The sequence below is a fragment of the Acomys russatus genome, chromosome 17 (assembly GCF_903995435.1).
Source record: "Acomys russatus chromosome 17, mAcoRus1.1, whole genome shotgun sequence".
Lineage (NCBI taxonomy): Eukaryota > Metazoa > Chordata > Mammalia > Rodentia > Muridae > Acomys > Acomys russatus.
The window spans coordinates 41,105,207-41,123,148 of NC_067153.1; the positions used below are offsets into that span (position 1 = coordinate 41,105,207).

At 51.3% G+C, this 17,942-nt stretch overlaps 1 protein-coding gene across 1 annotated transcript; it reads left to right on the forward strand.

The window, feature by feature from the left end:
* Positions 1 to 415: 415 nt before the first annotated feature.
* On the forward strand, positions 416 to 14,500 carry Csf2rb (colony stimulating factor 2 receptor subunit beta). Its single transcript, XM_051159911.1, has 13 exons — positions 416 to 623; positions 1,726 to 1,849; positions 4,670 to 4,860; positions 6,379 to 6,536; positions 6,615 to 6,783; positions 6,937 to 7,072; positions 7,185 to 7,342; positions 9,875 to 10,014; positions 10,788 to 10,947; positions 11,509 to 11,599; positions 11,803 to 11,860; positions 12,508 to 12,611; positions 13,205 to 14,500. The coding sequence occupies exons 1-13, from the start codon at positions 536 to 538 to the stop codon at positions 14,307 to 14,309; spliced, it is 2,682 nt and encodes an 893-aa protein (XP_051015868.1). The 5' UTR covers positions 416 to 535; the 3' UTR covers positions 14,310 to 14,500.
* The last annotated feature ends 3,442 nt before the right edge of the window (positions 14,501 to 17,942 follow it).

Genomic DNA, 17,942 nt, shown 5'->3' on the forward strand with positions numbered 1-17,942 from the left:
GTGTGCGAGAGAACAAGGGAGGATAGGTGTGTGCAGAGAGAAATAAGAGAGAGATCACACATGGGTGCACCCCCACTCACCACCACCCCCCCCACAGCCATCAAAGGTGTGGGTTTCACTCCTCTGTGGGGCCTGCTTCAAGTTAAGCACCAGCTTCGCTTTCCTCTCAGGGCCCTGCATTGTAGTCTGAGAAGGGAACTGCTGCTTCAGAGGCCCTCAACCCCATCTCTCCTATGGTCATGCTTTAGGCCAATGAGGCTTCAGGTAAGGGGAACAGTCCAGGGCACCACACATCAGGGCCTCTTATTGGGTCCTGGCCACGTGACATCAGCAGTGTCCTGGGAAGCTCTCAGCATTCATGTCATTTGCAGCATCAGAGGATGCAGTCTGAGTGGAGATCCATGAGAGATGTGACGTGAGTCTGGTCCAAGCCCCAGCCAAACAGCAATGTGGAGCCGCAGGACAATGAAGACACCACTGTGCCCATAACTACAGCCTACCTCTGCAGCTGCCTAAAGTCAGACCTAAAGTCAGAATGGACCAGCAGATGACACTGGCCTGGGGGCTGCTCTTCATGGCCCTGATGGCTCTCTGCTGGGGACACGGTGTGACAGAGGCTCAAGGTAAGTCTGAAGACGCCCTACTCTTTTCGTCCCCTTTTTAGTGTTGAGTCTGGTAGGAGCCATACCCACCATATCCCCAGGGGCTCCCAGAAAACCAGCAGCTCTGGCCACTGTATCCAGCTCTGTCTTTCCTGTCTTTCCTGTAACCTTCTGTTTCTCCTCAGGGTTTCCCTGGGTCCCTATTTTCCATGTTCCCTATATTCCTGCTCACCCTTGCTTGTTCCTGGAACATGCAGCCCAATGGTGTCCCTCTCTGCCCATACTGCTCAATGTAACCCCCAAAGCCCCAACCTCCAATGGGCCAGGATCTTCTCTGCCCCTCACCCAGGCAAGCGTCCTACTCCTCTGAAGATTTCCGGGTATCCTAACACTTGCTCCTAGGGGCTCTGGCCTAAGGACATTTTCCCACTATTCCTCCAGCCCTCTCCTCTACTCAGAGGCCCTATGGGGTACTCTAGAGTTTCTATGGCCAGATGACTGCCCTGGGTGCCCCTGGACTTCCTCCATTACAGTGTGGGAGCTTGATTCTCCTTACAAAGCCCAGGTTTGGAGGCCAAGGATCAGGGTGTCAGGACCCTGGAAAGGGATATACCAGCTACACCTCAGGCCCTGCTGTGCCTGTCCTACCAAGTGACAACTCAGAGAATGTGGGGGAGGGGGCTCTGAGCAGTACCCTTAGACCATGAGGGCCTGTGCAGCACCGGACATGCTGTCACAGCTGAGAATCTACTAGAATCTCATGTTCCTGACAGAAGAGGAACATCCCAAACCTGGTCCTCAATACAGCCCCACTAGGCTCTGAACCTGGTCACCTGGGCTTCACCAGAAAGGTGGAGAGCCCATCAAGGGCTGGTGGTGCTTAAAAGAGCTGTGGGAACCAGGGATTCTTGGTACACGCTTTAAATCCCAGAGAGACAGAGAGACAGAGAAAGAGAGAGACAGAGGGAGAGCGCCTGGTCTACAGAGCAAGTTACAGGCAGCCGGAGAGCCAGAGATACATAGAAAAACCCTGTCTCAAAAAAAAAAAAAAAAAAGTCATGGGACAGGAATGACAGGGGGACCCTGGAGGGGAGAAGGTGACCCTCCTGCTTCTCCTTGCCAGAAACTGTCCCTCTGCAGACTCTGCAGTGCTTCAACGACTACACCAGCCGCATCATCTGCAGCTGGGCCAACACAAAGGATGCCCAGGGACTCATTAATGTGACCCTCTACCACCGCCTAAACTCGTGAGTGCCACTAAGCCCATTGGTGTTGCAGCACAAGGGCCTTCCTGTCACCAGCACCCCTCTACACCCGTGTTGTCAATGATATGCTGCCATCATCTCCTGTCACCTTGTATATGTGCTGCCCCGCTGTCTCAACACCGGCAGAGCTGCAGCACAAGGCCTCTCCTGTCCTGAGCATCCTGCATCTCCCTAGCCTCTGCTCCTCACCGCATCCGTGACTAAGGAGCTGCTGGCTTCTTGGTCCCTTGTGTCTTTCCAGTATTTGTTGTCTGAACATGCTTCCCCTGGATTTGGCTATCTCCAAAGTAATCCAACTGCACCTGTCACTAGTCATATAATATGGTCAGGCCTGAACCCTCTTCTATCAATCCACCCAGGATGGCTTCCTTGTAGCTCTCCTTGACTTGTCCCCTGGTCACCACACTCACTGGGTTCCCTGGGGTCCCTCACAGCTCTTTCTGGTCTATTTTCTACCCTTTTCTCTCCTGCCCACTGCAGAGTGTGAGATCTCTGAATGCAGCCCTGGCTTTCTATCCAGACAAAGTCTTTCGAGAGCTTATGGTCAGGGTCCCTCAGCCGAGGATAATCCACTCTAGCCCAGACTTTCCTGCCTGCCCCACAAGTACCTCTCCATGTTGTTATTTATGTAATCCTTTTCTCTGACTCCAAATCCTGTAAGACAAATTCTGCTCTTGCTCTGAGGACTGTCCTGCCTCCATCTCCAAGTCTCACTTTGTTAATAGGGAAGAAATGGCAGCTTGACTCAATGACTGAAAGGTATGGTTCTAAATGTCTTCTTCCTCCTTCCTTGCTTCTTGGAATTCTACAAAGCTTATCTCCAAATGAGATGCAAGTCCAGCTAACTCCAAATTACTTACAATCACCAGGATGGCACCATCTCCCTACTCATCATCACCAGAATCCTCCAAATCCTGCGCCAAACAAGCCCGCACCCCCTCCTTCACTCACAGGTCTCTACAAGCTGCCTAATAACAAACACACAATGAAATCTACATGCCTTGTGACCAGACCCCATACTGTTTTGCTTGCAGCATGAAAGCAGATGCTCAGGGACAAGTTGTCAGGGCCAGGGGAAGGACTGACTAACAAATGTAAACACTAAGGAAGATTCCAGAGACGACCTGTGGTGATGTCACAAGTGTAGGATTTCAGTAGGGATTTGGGGAAGAGGGTCCTTTTGGTCTCAGGCCAGCTTTGAGGCAGTTACCTAGCCATCATAACTTTCAGAGAGATCTGGGGTTTGGATACAATGTTGCGATTGTATGAAGGTTGGTGCCTGTCCTGGGCGCTGCACGAGTAAGGAGAAAAGACTAATCCAAAAGTTTTTTTTTTTTTTATTAATTTATTCTTGTTACATCTCAATGTTTATCCCATCCCTTGTATCCTCCCATTCCTCCCCCCCCCCCATTTTCCCATTATTCCCCTCCCCTATGACTGTTCCTGAGGGGGATTACGTCCCCCCTATATAGTCTCATAGGGTATCAAGTCTCTTCTTGGCTACTTGCTGTCCTTCCTCTGAGTGCCACCAGGTCTCCCCCTCCAGGGGACATGGTCAAATGTGAGGCACCAGAGTACGTGAGAAAGTCGTATCCCACTCTCCACTCAACTGTGGAGAATATTCTGACCATTGGCTAGATCTGGGAAGGGGAGGAGGTTTCTTTAGTTTCTTTCCTCAAGAATAGCTAAGAAGTTGCAGTTGAAGATACAGAAAAAGTGCATTCTTTGCTAAAGACTGACCTTGACCTGTTTATATGGCCCTGGTCAGAGATTCTGCATCCAGCAAGGCTGTAGATCAAGAATAATAAACTGATCTGTGGTGTGACTGACAAAATTAGTGATTTTTAAAGACAACTAAAAGCCTTTGAAGCTAGGGGCTGCTTAGACTCCCCTTTGGTGGCAGTCAGATTTCTTGGGAGTGTTTGCAGAGCAGGCTCATTAACTAGATAGCCCCTCGACTGCACACACACTGCACTCTGTGCATTCCAGTTACAGGCCTGGTGGCAGCCCCAGGGGCTTTGCACTTGCTGCAATCAGCCTGCTACGGAACCTGCCTGCTTTCCCCTCAAGTCCTTGGAGATTCTGAGCATATCTCATGTGCAGTGAGTGAACCTAGCTGTATTCCACTCCTTAGTCTTGCATTTTCCTTCTATTCAAGATTTTCTCATGATACACGTTACTTAGTGCTTTAGTGTGTGCCTGTTACCATCAGGATCCTCCCGGCATGGGCACATACGTGTGCATGTGTGTCTCTCTGTGTGTTATGTATGTGTGTGTATCTGTGTTGTGTATGTGTGTGTATCTGTGTTGTGTATGTGTGTACATGTGTGTCTCTCTGTGTGTTATGTATGTGTGTGTATGTGTATGTGTTGTGTGTGTGTATGTATCTGTGTTGTATATTGTGTACATGTGTGTCTCTCTGTGTCTGTGTGTCTCTATGTGTGTGTATGTCTCTCTGTGTTTGTGTGCCTGTGGATATGTGTGTGTGTCTGTCTGTGTGTGCATACATGTGGGTGTATCTATGTCTCTGTATGTATGCATGTGTGTCTCTGTGTGTATGTGTGTATATGTGTGTCTGTGTGAATATATGTATATGTGTGTCTCTCTCTCTGTGTCTGTGTGGTTGCGGATATGTGTGTATATCTGCATGTATGCACATGTTTGTGTATGAGTGCATGTGTGTATCTATGTCTCTCTGTGTGTATGTATGTGTTTGTGTGTGTATGTATGTTGTTAACTGCTAGACACTGACCGTGGATAAAAGCAGGTGTGTATTAGGACTTAATGAATGTTTGCTGACAGAAAACAAGAGCCAGTATCCTGTGACTCCAGTGAGGACCTCCAATGGTCAGAGTGCCCGCCACCCCACCGCTGTACGCCAAGAAGATGTGTCATCCCCTACAGACATTTTTCCATCTCCAATAATGACATCTACTCATTCCAACCAGATCGGGACCTGGGCATCCAGCTCTTGGTTCCATTGGCCCAGCATGGTGAGGAGCTGGGGTGCTGCCTACGCAGTGTGTGCAAGAGTGGGTGGAGCAAAGATATCCCAAGTGTAGGGACCCAGTCCTGGGGTTGGTGCAGATGTGAGGTGAGGCCCCTGCTCAAGGCTCCTCCTGTCCTGGCTGCTTGTGCCACCTGCCAAGCCCCAAAGCTCCCCTCCAGGAAGAGCCATGCCTATGACTCCTGCAGGACTTTCCAGGTGACAGAACTCTGGTCTCTGTTGTTTTGCTTTGTGGCTGCAACACTTGCCAATCATTGAGGCTCCAAGACCCACAGAGGTTCCCCCCAAAGTACCACCGTGGAGCAGGGATGGCCATGCTTCCAACCCAGAGCCAGGCTGCTTCACACCCTCTCTCGACCCGTCCCGAGGGGTATGCAGCAGTCCCACAGGGCCCATTGTTACAACATGCTCTTAGGTGCGGCCAATGCTCACATGGGAGGTTTCTTTCAGGACTATAATAGACATGTCACCAACACTTCAAATTAACAAAGAAAAAAAGGTTTGCTTTGTCATTCTAAGCCTGTGCATGTGTCATGCACCTAAGAGGGACAACACAGATGCTGTTTGCCCTCCAACAATGATTGGTTGAGTGCTGTTATCAACTGACCGCACTTGGTGTCTGAAGAGTCCCTCATCCTGGGGGCTTACAGCTGCAGGCTGAAGGGTTAGCTGTCATGTGCAGGGCATGGAAGGCAAAGAGCATTGTCCATCAGGAAAAGCTTCCCAAGAGGAAGGAAGGAAGGAAAGAAGGAAGGAAGGAAGGAAGGAAGGAAGGAAGGAAGGAAAGAAGGAAACCCTTGCCTTGGGTGGAGCACAGAGCCAGAAGCAACTCTTGGCCAGGAAAGCACACTTGCAAAGGCTGGTTACAGGGCTGGGGCTGGAGAGAATGGGGCATTCTGGGAAACCCAGGGATGTTCATTGTATCCGGAAAGCAGCAAGGTCCAATGCCTTGAAAATGGCAGGGAAAATATGAGATACAGGCAGCTGTGTCTCAAGCCTTGAACTAAGGAAGGGGAACAGGGAGAAGTTAAACCTACCCTGGTATAACAAGTCAGGGAAGGGAGGTACAACCAGCTGTGACGAGACGAGAAGAAGGGCCAGGGGTTCTGTCTGGGGACAGGAGTCTAAGAAAGTCATCTAAGGAGATGATGTTTCTGTTGTGCAATGTCCCAACACCTGCACTGTGGGGAGGGTAGGCAGCAGGGGAGGGCGCCAACTGCCTCACAGAGCCCTCTGCTGGGAAGAAGGCCCCAGTGCACAGTAAGGCAGGAGGAGGCCCCACTGAGCTGAATAGCCAGGCCACAGAAGGCAGAATTGCTGTCACATCTGCAGTTTGCAGGTTCAGGGCCTGAAGCCACAGAGGAAAGGTCCCTGAGGCTCTTGTTGGTGATCATGAGCTGATGGTGTCAGCACTGAACCTGGGCCCAAGTGTCGCCCAGAAAGCCAGGCTCTCAGCTCCTCCTGTGTACAGCCCTCAAGCCACTCAGCTCTCTCTCTCTTGCAGTGCAGCCACCACCTCCCAAGGACATTAGCATCAGCCCCTCTGGGGACAATTTCCTGCTGGTGTGGAGAGTGCCCCTTGGGGATGCCCAGGTTCCCTGGCTGTCAGAAGAGGACATACAGTTTGAGGTGGCTTACAGGCGGCTTCAGGACTCCTGGGAGGTAGGACCCTGAGCCATCTGTGCCCAACCTTGGAGGATGACCTACCAGAACTCTCCTTCAACTCCCCTGTCTCTACAGGATGCCCCCAGCCTCCACACCAGAAACTCTTGGGTCATTCTAGAGCCAAAGCTGCTCCTACCTGGCAACATCTATGCGGCCCGTGTGCGCACTCTGCTCTCCCCAGGCTCAGGCTTGTCTGGAAGGCCCAGCAGATGGAGCTCAGAGGTGCAGTGGGACTCCCAGGCAGGTAATGGTGCCTGACAGAAGTGCCCCTCTTAGGAGCACAGATGATGGAGACAGTCTAGACCTGAAGCTTCAGCTTCTACCTTACCTTGTCCTCAGCACCTCCCAGCAGCCCTGTGTCCTCAGTTTTCCATCTGGGCCACTCTGTCTCCCACAGGGGACAAGGCCAAGCCTCAGAACCTGCAGTGCTTCTTCGATGGGATCCAGACCCTCAACTGCTCCTGGGAGGTGTGGACCCAGATGACTGGCTCTGTTTCCTTTGGGCTCTTCTACAGCTCAGGCCCGGCCTCTCAGTGAGTATCCCCTGTCCATCCTGCCCTGCTTCTCTTCTTCTTATCCCCAGGGTTGTCCCTCTCAAGTGACCCTCCCCTTGGCCCTGCTCTCAGCTCAACTATACTTCCCCAGGGAGAAGGAATGCTCCCCGGTGGTGAAGAAGCCACAGGCCAACCTCTGGACCCGGTACCACTGCAGCCTGACCGTGCCCGATCCCAGCGCACACAGCCAGTACACAGTCTCAGTTAAGCCGCGGAAACAAGAGAAGGTCATAGAGAGCTATAGCCACAGTGAGTTTGTCCTGCTTCTACATGACTTCCCAGCACTATAGGGGTCCATTGTGTCACCCCAATACACACAGGGACTTCTTTGTCATCATTGTGTTTGGCACTTTCAAAGATTTGCAGACCAGTGACTCACAGAGATGAAATGACTATTCTTGGGTTAGGAGTAGGGTAAGAGCAATTGATGAATAGTCATGAGTTCAAATCCCTGTAGCCAGAGAAAACTGAGCATGCTCAGCCAGGTGTGGTGACACATGCCTTTAATCCCAGCATTTGGGAGGCAGAGGCAGGTGGATCGCTGTGAGTTCGAGGCCAGCCAGGTCTACAAAGTGAATCCAGCACAGCCAGGGTTGTTACACAGAGAAACCCTGTCTCAAAAAATAAATAAATAAATAAATAAATAAATAAATAAATAAATAGGCACACTCATTTGTATCTGGCAGGAGACAGGAGGATGGTTGGGGCTTTCTGACTACTAACCTGGATCTAGGTTCAGTGAGAGAACCTATTTTAAGGGAATAAGACACCGAGAAAGGACAAGGGACTTCCTCCTCTGGCTTTTGCATGCCTATGGACAGGCACCCACACCCATATGAAGGCAGATACAAGAGAGAGAGGGAGAAACAGAGACAGAGAGGTAGAGAGAGACAGAAAGATGGAGAGGAAGGTTATTCTAATGTGCTTCTACTGTCTTGAAGGAGACAGGGACATCACAGCCAGCTTGTAATTCACACCATGCTGCGGCTCACACTGTGACCTCTCTAGAGTCTCACTTGAAACCTGCTCCATCCTTCCCTTCTTCTCTCTCTTGTCTGCACACCAGCCCCTCCCTTGGACCACCAGCCTTCTATAACCATCCCCTGGACCACCAGCCTTCTATAACCATCCCATCCCGCTGTGATTCCAGCCTTCTATAACCATCCCCTGGACCACCAGCCTTCTATAACCATCCCATCCCGCTGTGATTCCAGCCTTCTCCCTCAACCCTAGTTCTCACTTCTCAAATTCTGATCTGTTTTACTTTTGTGCTGGGCAATGTCTGTGTGCCAGCAGATGGCTGCCTTAGAGATCCATGTCCCAGCTTCCTGGCCCAGGGCAAGGAGCCTGATACAAAGGAGTCTTTCTAACTAGTCAGTAATGCAAGTCATCCTCAGTAGTCAGTCTCTTTGTTGCCTGAGTTCACATCTAGCATTTTCTGCATGGGGTCTTCCCTCCAGGAAAGGGATTCCTCTGACTCAGGAGACCTCTCTGTGTATCATAGTCATCCACATTATTTTTGTAAAAGCTCTTTGAAGTCATAAGTTGTGAATCTTTTGTTTTGATGGAGACATGGAAGGCCATGGAGAGCTAGAAGGCCGCAGTGACTGAGTAGCTTCCTTTACATTGCCCACCTCGCTTAGAATGTGAACCAGGGACACATGAGGATGCCTGAATCCCTGCCTGTGGGCAGGGCTGTCAGAACAGTCTTTAACTTTCAGCTTGGCCACAGTGTGCTGTGGAGAGGGTCCCCAGTGTGTGCCTATTGCAGCCTTGTGGGAGGGGCAGGCTTGCCAGCCCGTCCTGGCTTAAGACAACTCCCAGGGTTACCAAAGCAGCAGAGGAGAGTGGTGACACAGGGCAATCAATGGAGGCTCAAGTCTTTATCTTCTGGGGGAAGTTAGAGCTCCTCAGAGAGGAAGGGGGAAAAGGAGTGAGAGAGTTCCCAAAAAGTGAGTGTGTTTCCCAGAGCCTAGAACAGTGCATGGGTCTAGACAGAGAGCCACTGGGAGGTTTTTTCCCCTTTGTTTGAATCCTTCACAAGCCTTGGGCCACCTCATCACCCAGGCTTATCTCAGAAGCTCCCACAGGGACCAGCTTGGGATAATGCTGTGATTCCATTTTGCTGCATGTTTGGCTTCGTGCATCTTTTACTGGTGTGACATCATGACGAAGGCAACTCATAGAAGAGAGTTGACTTTGGGATTATGGTTTCAAAGGGTTAGAATTCATGATCCGAGCAACACTAGCGGACATCAGGGGCAGGAAGCTGGAGAAGCAGCTGAAAGCTCACATTTTTTTTGTTTGTTTGCTTGGTTTTTTGTTTGTTTGTTTGGTTGGTTTTTTAAATATATTTTCGCTGTGTAGCTCTGGCTGTCCTGTAACTTGCTTTGTAGACCAAGATGGCCTCAAACTCATGTAGATCTGCCTGCCTTGTCCTCCTGAGTGCCAGGAATAAAGGTGTGTGGCACCATGCTTACATCTTGACCCACAAACCAAATGTAGAGTACACACGCATCCTTGCTAGTGGCATGCCTCCTCCAACAAGGCCACACCTCCTAATCCTTCCCAAACAGTTCCACCAAGTGCGGACCAACCATACAAACATATGAGCCTATGTGACCTTTCTCATTCAAACCAACAGAGTTCAAAGGAGTCAAAGTGCCTGGGGGTTAGGGATATTGGTCCTGGGAGGAGAGTGCCTGTGACTGGCTTGGATAATAGGTACCATTCTGCTGGTGGGAGAACATCATGACACCCCCTAAAATTATTCTCCTATAGTCCAGATGAATCCTCCAACTCTCAACGTGACCAAGAATGGAGACAGCTACAACCTGCATTGGGAAAGTGAGAAAATACCCTACAAACACATTGAATACAAATTCCATGTCCAGTACAAGAAGAAAGAGGACAGCTGGAAGGTGAGGTCCAGGACCAAGAGGAATTTACAGACAGGGAGAAAAGCAGACTCTGGAGGGGTCTGCTTGCTAGGAGCTTGATACCCAAGCCTTAGGACACACATGGTCAACTTGTGACAGTTCCGTTTCTTGATGAAGGATTCAGGCCCTTAGAGATGAAATGAGATGGTCACATGGCCAGTGCTGCCCTTGAGCTGAGGGGCAAACTGTAAGAGTGGGACAGCAGAGGTACCTGGAATGAAATTTTCATAGATAACCAAGGTCTGGTGTATTTCCTCCCAGGAACCAGAGCTGACCCCATGGTATATCTGCTGAGTGCCAATCTGAGGGCAGGCCCTGACCAGCTCACATCCCATATGCCGAGGCCTGGCACCTAGATGCAGACCCTAGGGCACCACAGAGCCCAAAGCAGGACCATTTGACCAGAATTCCAACGCCAGAGAGGAGAAGGGGAAACTGAGGCCTAAGAGTGGGTTAGTGGAGAGTCAGGAGAAGATCAGTCCTGACCCCTATCTCAGCATGATGTTCCTGGATCAGACAGAATTTAGGCCAAGGCAGCAACCAGACAAACTGGGAGTCTGGGCTTTGGCCTGGGTGTAGCTATCATTGCTGGAAGAGGTGGCATCTGGGGCTACCGCATGGCTAGATACAGAGGCTCTGTACTGGGGTCCTAAAATGGACTAGAGAATCAGTGGGTCTGGAAGTGGTGGCAAGGAGGGCAGCCTGAGCCCCTGAACCTGGCTAGTGGCTCAGCTTCAGCACATCTGCCCCTGCAGGACAGCAAGGAAGAGTATATAGAGCGAAGCTATAACATGCTCCTGCCTCTGCTGACATCTGCCACCACATATGAGGCCAGGGTGAGGGTCAAGCCACTTCCTGACTACGATGGAACCTGGAGTGAGTGGAGCAAAGAGTGCACCTGGACCACTGACTGGGGTATGTCTCTTGGCCACCACCATGTTCCTGGAACAGCCACACTGCACACATTGGACACGCACTGTGCAAGGCAAGAGCTGGAGCAGTTAAAAGAGGACAGGGGGATGTGGGGCAGGTACAGGATGGTATAAAGCACCCCACATAATCAGCCTTGTGGAAGGGGGACATCTCAGGGTGACAGCCAGTCAGGCAGAAGGGGGGCTAGTACCATGGACTCAGGAGGTGGGAAGGGGACCTAGGTAAGGAGGGCTAGTGTGTTGCCAGGGGGACCCTCTTCTGGCCCACCTTCCCATCTCCCTGACCCTCCCTGGATCAAGAAGTCATGCCCTTTTTGCTGCCTCCTTCAAGAAGATTCCCCCGTTGCCAAGCTCAACCAGTCTTTCCTAGGTACTTGCTGCAGCTTAGAGCAGAACTCTCCCACATTGAACACTGGGTTCAGAGCCAGGGTTCATAAGTATCTGCCCCAACACCCCCCAGAGGTCCTATGGGACACTAGCCTCCTCCTCTAGCCTACATCCTGTGCCTCCAACCTAATTCTCCTTCTCCTTCTTGTTGAACAAGTGATGTCCACCCTGGGGATAGTTCTTATCTTGGTCTTCATCATCCCCATCTTGCTCCTGGTCCTCTACGTTGGTTGTGTCTATTGGTACAGGTAAGTACAGTCTGTTGACAGAGACAAATGAAAACTGGGCTGAGGGGTCACAGGGATGACACAGCTTGGCACACTATACTCCCACCCTGCCTCTCATCCCATGGCTTCAGTTTTCCCTCTCTACATGGCCCAGGATTAGCATGGCCTTGAGGTCTCTGGAACCTCTCATGCATGTATCCTCCCACCTTCCTGCTATCTTTCAGGCTATACAGGAAGTGGAAAGAGAAAATCCCCAATCCCAGCAAGAGCCTCATATTCCAGGTAGGAAGACAAGACCTGCTGCTGGCTCCATGTCTCATTGCTGTCACGGTGGGAGAACTCAAGGCTGAGCTAGCAGGAGGGAGCTTTCTGGAACTCCTCGGGTACCCTAAGAAGCAGGAATCTCATAAATTGCCCTGACTTCTGTCTGAAGCCACAGACAAAGCTAAGAGCATTCCTCTGTGCTGATGGCCCAGGAGAGGTCACCACTTTGGGGGTGGCATAGCCAGGAGGCTGAGGGTCTCCAGGACAGGAATTGGGCCTAGCACAAGATGCCTCTGAGCTGGTGGGAGAGCCGGCTGCAGCAAGAGTGTCTCCAGAGGGTCAGGCCCTGAGACAAGAATGTCAAGACCAGAAGGCTATGGCTGTCAGCTTTTCCTGAGACAATGGGCATGGATAGATAGCTGTGTCACAGGAGAAGAAGCTGTGGGGAACAGTGTGGCCTGCTCCCCTCATGAGGTTGACATCTTAGGGGAGTCACAGCCTCTTGGATGCCTTTGGTTTTCTGGAGTCAGAGACGCCCCTGCCATGGGGGCATTGTACCCATGAATGGATCTCATGGAAGACGCCAAAAGCACGCGCTGTCCTCTGCTATCTCCTTCTTGCTGAGGTGCCACCTTCAAAGGCACAAACATGTCTTCCCCTTCTAGGATGGGGGTAAACGACCCTGGTTTCCCGGCAGTGTGACAGCCTTAGCCACTAAGAACGCTCTTCCCCAGGGACCACAGAGCAACCTTCTCACTGAGCTGCAAGGGTGAGTGGTGGGGATCTGACCCTTGGGGAGCCTGAGAGACGGAACTTTTCCATTGTGCACATTAGGGCAGCCTGTGGGTCTCTGATGAGATTATAGGAGATGATGCTCACTGTAGCCAGTGGCACTTCAAGTAGAGCATCGTCCTGACTCTCAAATTAGAATGGGACAGAGTGGGACCAGAGGCAGCATCCTGGAGTAGGAAACCTCTGTTCTCCAGGCTACCTAGGGAAGCCCTGTGCTGTAAAAGCCTCACTGCAATGGTCACTGAATGTGATTACCTGCAGGACTTGGTAGGGAGAGCTAAACCCATCTGTGGGGGAGTCAGTAGCTCTGTATGGTACCCAGGCAAATTTGAACCCAACCCTGAAGGTAGTGGGCTGCAAGGAGAAGAGAATGTGGGTAAAAGGTATGAACTGACCCCTGGGTACATGATCCCTTGGGACACTGGACACACACCTATGTAATTCAGAGTGTCCCATTCCCCAGTACTCACTGTGAGGTTTGGAGGGAGTCAGACTCCCAAAGAGCCCCACCTGTTTGGGGTATACACTACGTATCTGGGTTCCACGTCTCTGCCTCCATTGTCCCCACAGGGTGTCATATACACATTTGGAGGACAATGAAGTGTCACCTCTCACCATAGAGGACCCTGACATTGTCCGAGATCTACCATCTGGGCCTGACACAACTCCAGCTGCCTCATCTGCATCCATGGAACAGCTGTCAGATGATCAAGTCGACCCACCAACTCCTTCTGGCAGACCTAAAAAGCAGATGTCAACCTTTGACTTCAATGGACCCTACCTGGGGTCTCCCCAATCCCACTCTTTGCCTGATCTCCCAGGCCAGCTGGTTTCCCCCCAGATGAGTGAGAGCCTGAAGCCAGCACTGCCAGGCTCCTTGGAGTACTTGTGTCTGCCCCCTGGAGGACAAGTGCAGCTGGTCCCACTGTCTCAGGCAATGGGGCAAGGCCAGGCTGTGGCTGTGGAGTGTGGGTCCAGCCTGGAGAACACTGGGAACCCATCCATGGAACAGAGGGACGGGCCTGCATTTGAGCTGAGGGTGGAGGAACAGGAGCCAAAGGATAGTTTGATGACCCCACCCATGAGCTCTGGGGGCCCTGAGGACATTGTGGTGGCCTCTGATTATGTCACTTCTGCAGATCTGGTGCTCACTCTGCCCACAGGGCCCCTATCTACCTCCCTGGGTCCCTCTCTAGGGTTCCCCACAGATCAAAGGCCCAGTCTCTGTCTCAAGTTGACTGGCGTCCCTCCTGGATGCCCAGCTCTGGGGCCACCAGAGGTTGAGGACTATGTGGAGCTCCCTCCAAGCATGATGCAGCCCCCCAAATCCTCTCTGGGCAATCCTGTTCCTCCTATGCCACACAGCCCCACAGTGAGCCCAGGGGAGCCCAGGGAGGCAGTAACCCCAGTATCCCCACAGCCTGAAGGCCTCCTTGTTCTTCAGCAAGTGGGGGACTACTGCTTTCTCCCTGGCCCCCTCTCACCACGCAGTAAACCATCTTCTCCAGGCCTGTGCCCTGAGATTGGGGACCTAGACCAGGACTTGCCTGCCCAAAAGCTCCCCTGCCAGCCCTTGCCCCAGGTGCCAGCCATTCAGTTTTTCAAATCCCTGAAGCATCAGGATTATCTGTCACTTCCCCCTTGGGACAGCAGCCAGCCTGGGAAGGTATGCTGAGCCCATCCCTCCCAGGCTCACCAGCAGCCCTGCACATCAGCCTGAGGACCTCAACCTGAGCATCTCAGAGAACCCTTGCTGGAAGCACATTTGTCCTTGTTCTCAGCCCTGACACTCAGCAATACAGGACCTGAGCTCTCTGTCCCTGCTTCCTTCCCTCCATTCTTTCCTTCCCCTTCCTATTCTTCCCTTCCGCTTCTTCCTCCTCCCCCTCTCTCCTTTTTTTCTCCTTTCTTCCCTTCCCACTTCCCCTCCCCTGTGTCTAGTTTCCTAGCTTCTGTAGTATCTTCCTTCTTTTCCCTCTGACTTGCTGGAGTGGAGATTAGGCCAGGAGCCCCCTGAGGATCAGATCTGCATGGTCTGTTTAGGGTTTAAGAACTGATGCTGCTTGTCTTCCATCTCCCCCAGGTACCAAACAGTACAGTTCTAGCTCAGGTGCCACCGTGGGGATCAGACTTTGAAAACAGGGGGGCTCATTTCTCTACAAGAATAAAGAATGTCCACTATGGCTCTCTGAAGCTCCAGGGGAGCCCTATGGGTCCATGCTGGGGGGACTGAGGACCCTTATTACAGAGAGAAGTCACTGGTGTAGGCAAAGTTGGCTGGTGGCCACGGTTATAACCAAGCTGGAGGGGTGAGAAGCAATGGGGAAGGCGAGGTGGCTAGAGCTCATGGTGGCAACTTCAGAAAGGCCAGGGTGTGGATCCCTAAAGGGCAAGAATGTAGGGATGAAACAGGACAGCACATCCAGGGGCTTAGTCTAGATATCCTAGCTGCTCCCTCTCCAGAATACCTGGATGCCTGCAGTTCCCTCTGGCCTCAGGTGAGGGCCTGCTGTGTGATTGCAGCCCTTGGAAATCACTGCCTTTTTGGCAGTCTGGCACAATGGCATTACATCATTCATTCTCACTTGCACTGTTTGCTCATGCTTTTGTATGTGTCTTGAGTATCGGCTTTTTTGTTGTCAGTGGGGTGGCATTGTCAGGAGCCAAGCTCATAAATAATATTGTCCTTCAGAGTGTCATCTGAGGCTGTACAGCTTTTTCCATATGGCCTTTTTTGGGGAGTACATTTCTCCCAAGTGTACTCTCTCCTAATTTTGTGCAAGAGGCACAGTGGCAACCCCAGCACTTACACATCTGCATTGCTGTGAGATGCACCGCCAAGCTGAACTCCTCTTTAAGGTCATATTTACAGTGGCCTTTGCTGCAAACGTACATGTGCCTTTCTTTATATTCTTTCTGCTTCTTTCTGTGTCTAAAGCCTTGAGCGGGAGGCTTTAGCTTTTCTAGAACACATTTACACTGCAGAGATCTGACTTTACATGTTCTCTGCAGCTGAAGCCAGGTGACACTATGTCATTTCTTCACCCATCTGCTTCCTGTCCCTGTATCTGAGCCCTGAGCTGCATCTGGCCTGTCCCAGCATCCTATCTCGTGGCCTCACTCCCTTGATTGTAGTCACTGCTCTTCATTTTTTATTTTGACCCATGGCAGGCATAGCATGTGTTCCCTGGTCCCTGTTAACTGCAGTCAAAAACCCCACTAACATCTGGAATATGTTTCCGTGGCAATGTTCACCATAGCCTGTCCATTTTTTTTAAAGTGGACCCCTCTAGGGTAACGAGCAAGAATGACCTCCATGTGTTAAGATATGGACTCCAATATGCCTTGCATTAAGACAGAACATTGTAATAAAATGTTTGTAACATAGCATAAAACAAGGTCATGTGTGTGTGTGTGTGTATGAATATATGTGGGGGGGGTTGTGTATGTATGTATATATGCATGTATGTATGTATGTGTAGGTGGGTGAGTGTGTGTGTGTGAGAGAGAGAGGGGGGAAGGCGGGGGAACACACACGCATGCATTGTGGAGAGATCCTGGCTGTGGCCCACAGAGTGAGAAGCAGACAAGTCTCTGAGAAAATCCAGGAGGGAAGAGGGAGGAGGAAAGAGGGGCCTGAGGCATGCTGCCACTTCAAAGCTGCTGTCACCTGGGACTTGGGTTTAACTGGGTGTCTCACACCTGCTCTCTACTGACAAGAATGGAAAGACACAGCTGATTTGACCATGGAAAAAGGTGAGGACGATAGAGAGTCAATTCTTAACAGACTCACTCAAGTGACTGCTGGAGACTCTGCCTCTGTCAAGCCTGGTTCTGTTTCTGAGGTGGGCAAAGGCTGGGGAAGTCAGGGTGGGAGCTGGTCCAGGCTGATTTGTACAGGCATGAGATGTGGCAGGGACTGCACAGCTGAGAGCCTAGAGGCAAGGTCCTCCAGGAAGGTGGGGACATGACATAGGAAACAGGGTCAGGAAACAGGTGGGGTAAGATGATGGTGACTTCACTGGGTCCTGCTCAGAGGGCTCAGGCCTAAGAGGCCCCAACATACATGGGCTGAGGGTGGAAGAGAAAGGCTTAGTGATCATCATAAGTAAAGAGTTACCATAAATCAATAAGCTTATCCTCACTAGTAATTAGGTATAAAGGAACTAAAGTTGCACACATTTTTTCCATTCACTAGATTGGTAATAATCAAGGGAGGAAAACCTCAATATCCAGAACTGGGAAAGGCATGAGATATAATATTCCTATACTACTTTTAAGTTGGGTTTTATCTCCTAGAGTGGTTTTGTGTTTGTTACAAAATCAAGCTCTGTAGAGTTCCCGTGGTCCCCTATAGCCTCCCCCACACCAGCAGTCTTCAGGATACTTATCTGGTCCCTTTGAGCTGCTGTAACAAAAGATAGGTCAAGGGGCTCAGGGGCAGCAGAATTGTGTTTCCCATGGTTCTGGAGGCTGGGAAAACCACAGTAAGAGGACACCAGACCCAAATGTGGCAGCAGATGCCTGTAATGTCAGCACTCAGGGAGGCTGAGGCAGGAGAATTGCCATGAGTATGAGGCCTGCCTGGGTCCCACAGTGAGTTCCAGACCAATCAGAGCTACATAATGAGTGCCAGGCTAGCCTGGGCTACATAGCATAAACAGAAAAGACATGTGAGACTTGGTTCCTGGCAAGAGCCACTTCCTCACAGGCAGGCCCTTCTCACTGTCTCCTCCCGTGTCAGAAGGGGTCAGGAGTTCTCTTCAGGCATCGTTTGTACGGGTACCAATGCCTGCTGCAGGGAGGAGACTTTATGGCCTCATCACCCCTGTGGAAGACCTCATCTCCTGATGCCACCATGCGGGTTAGGATTTCAACAGTGGGCTCTTGGAGAGCAGAAAGCATGGCAGCAGTGGCACATTTCATAAGATGTATGGAGACACCACTGGCTCCCAGAGTCAGAGGTTGGCTTTGGCGTGCACACTCGGCCTCTCACGTTCTGTGGACATGGACAAATACCAAGCAACCTGTGGCCACAACTACCGAGTCATACAACTGGCTCACAGCAGGAAGGATCGTCAGACCTCTGCTAGGTCATTCCTCCACCTGCTGAATCTCTTACTGTGCCCGCAATCTCGCCTTCTCAGACTGGAAGCACCGGGGATTCTGAAATCGACATCCATGGGGATGAGGTTGTGGGTGGCACTTCCCGGCATGCCCCCACCCACAGAGCCAGCAGCCGCGTCACCAGCTGTGGGTCTGACTCTGAGGCCGTGGGGTTCAGCAGCCTTTGTTCCTGCGCTGAGCT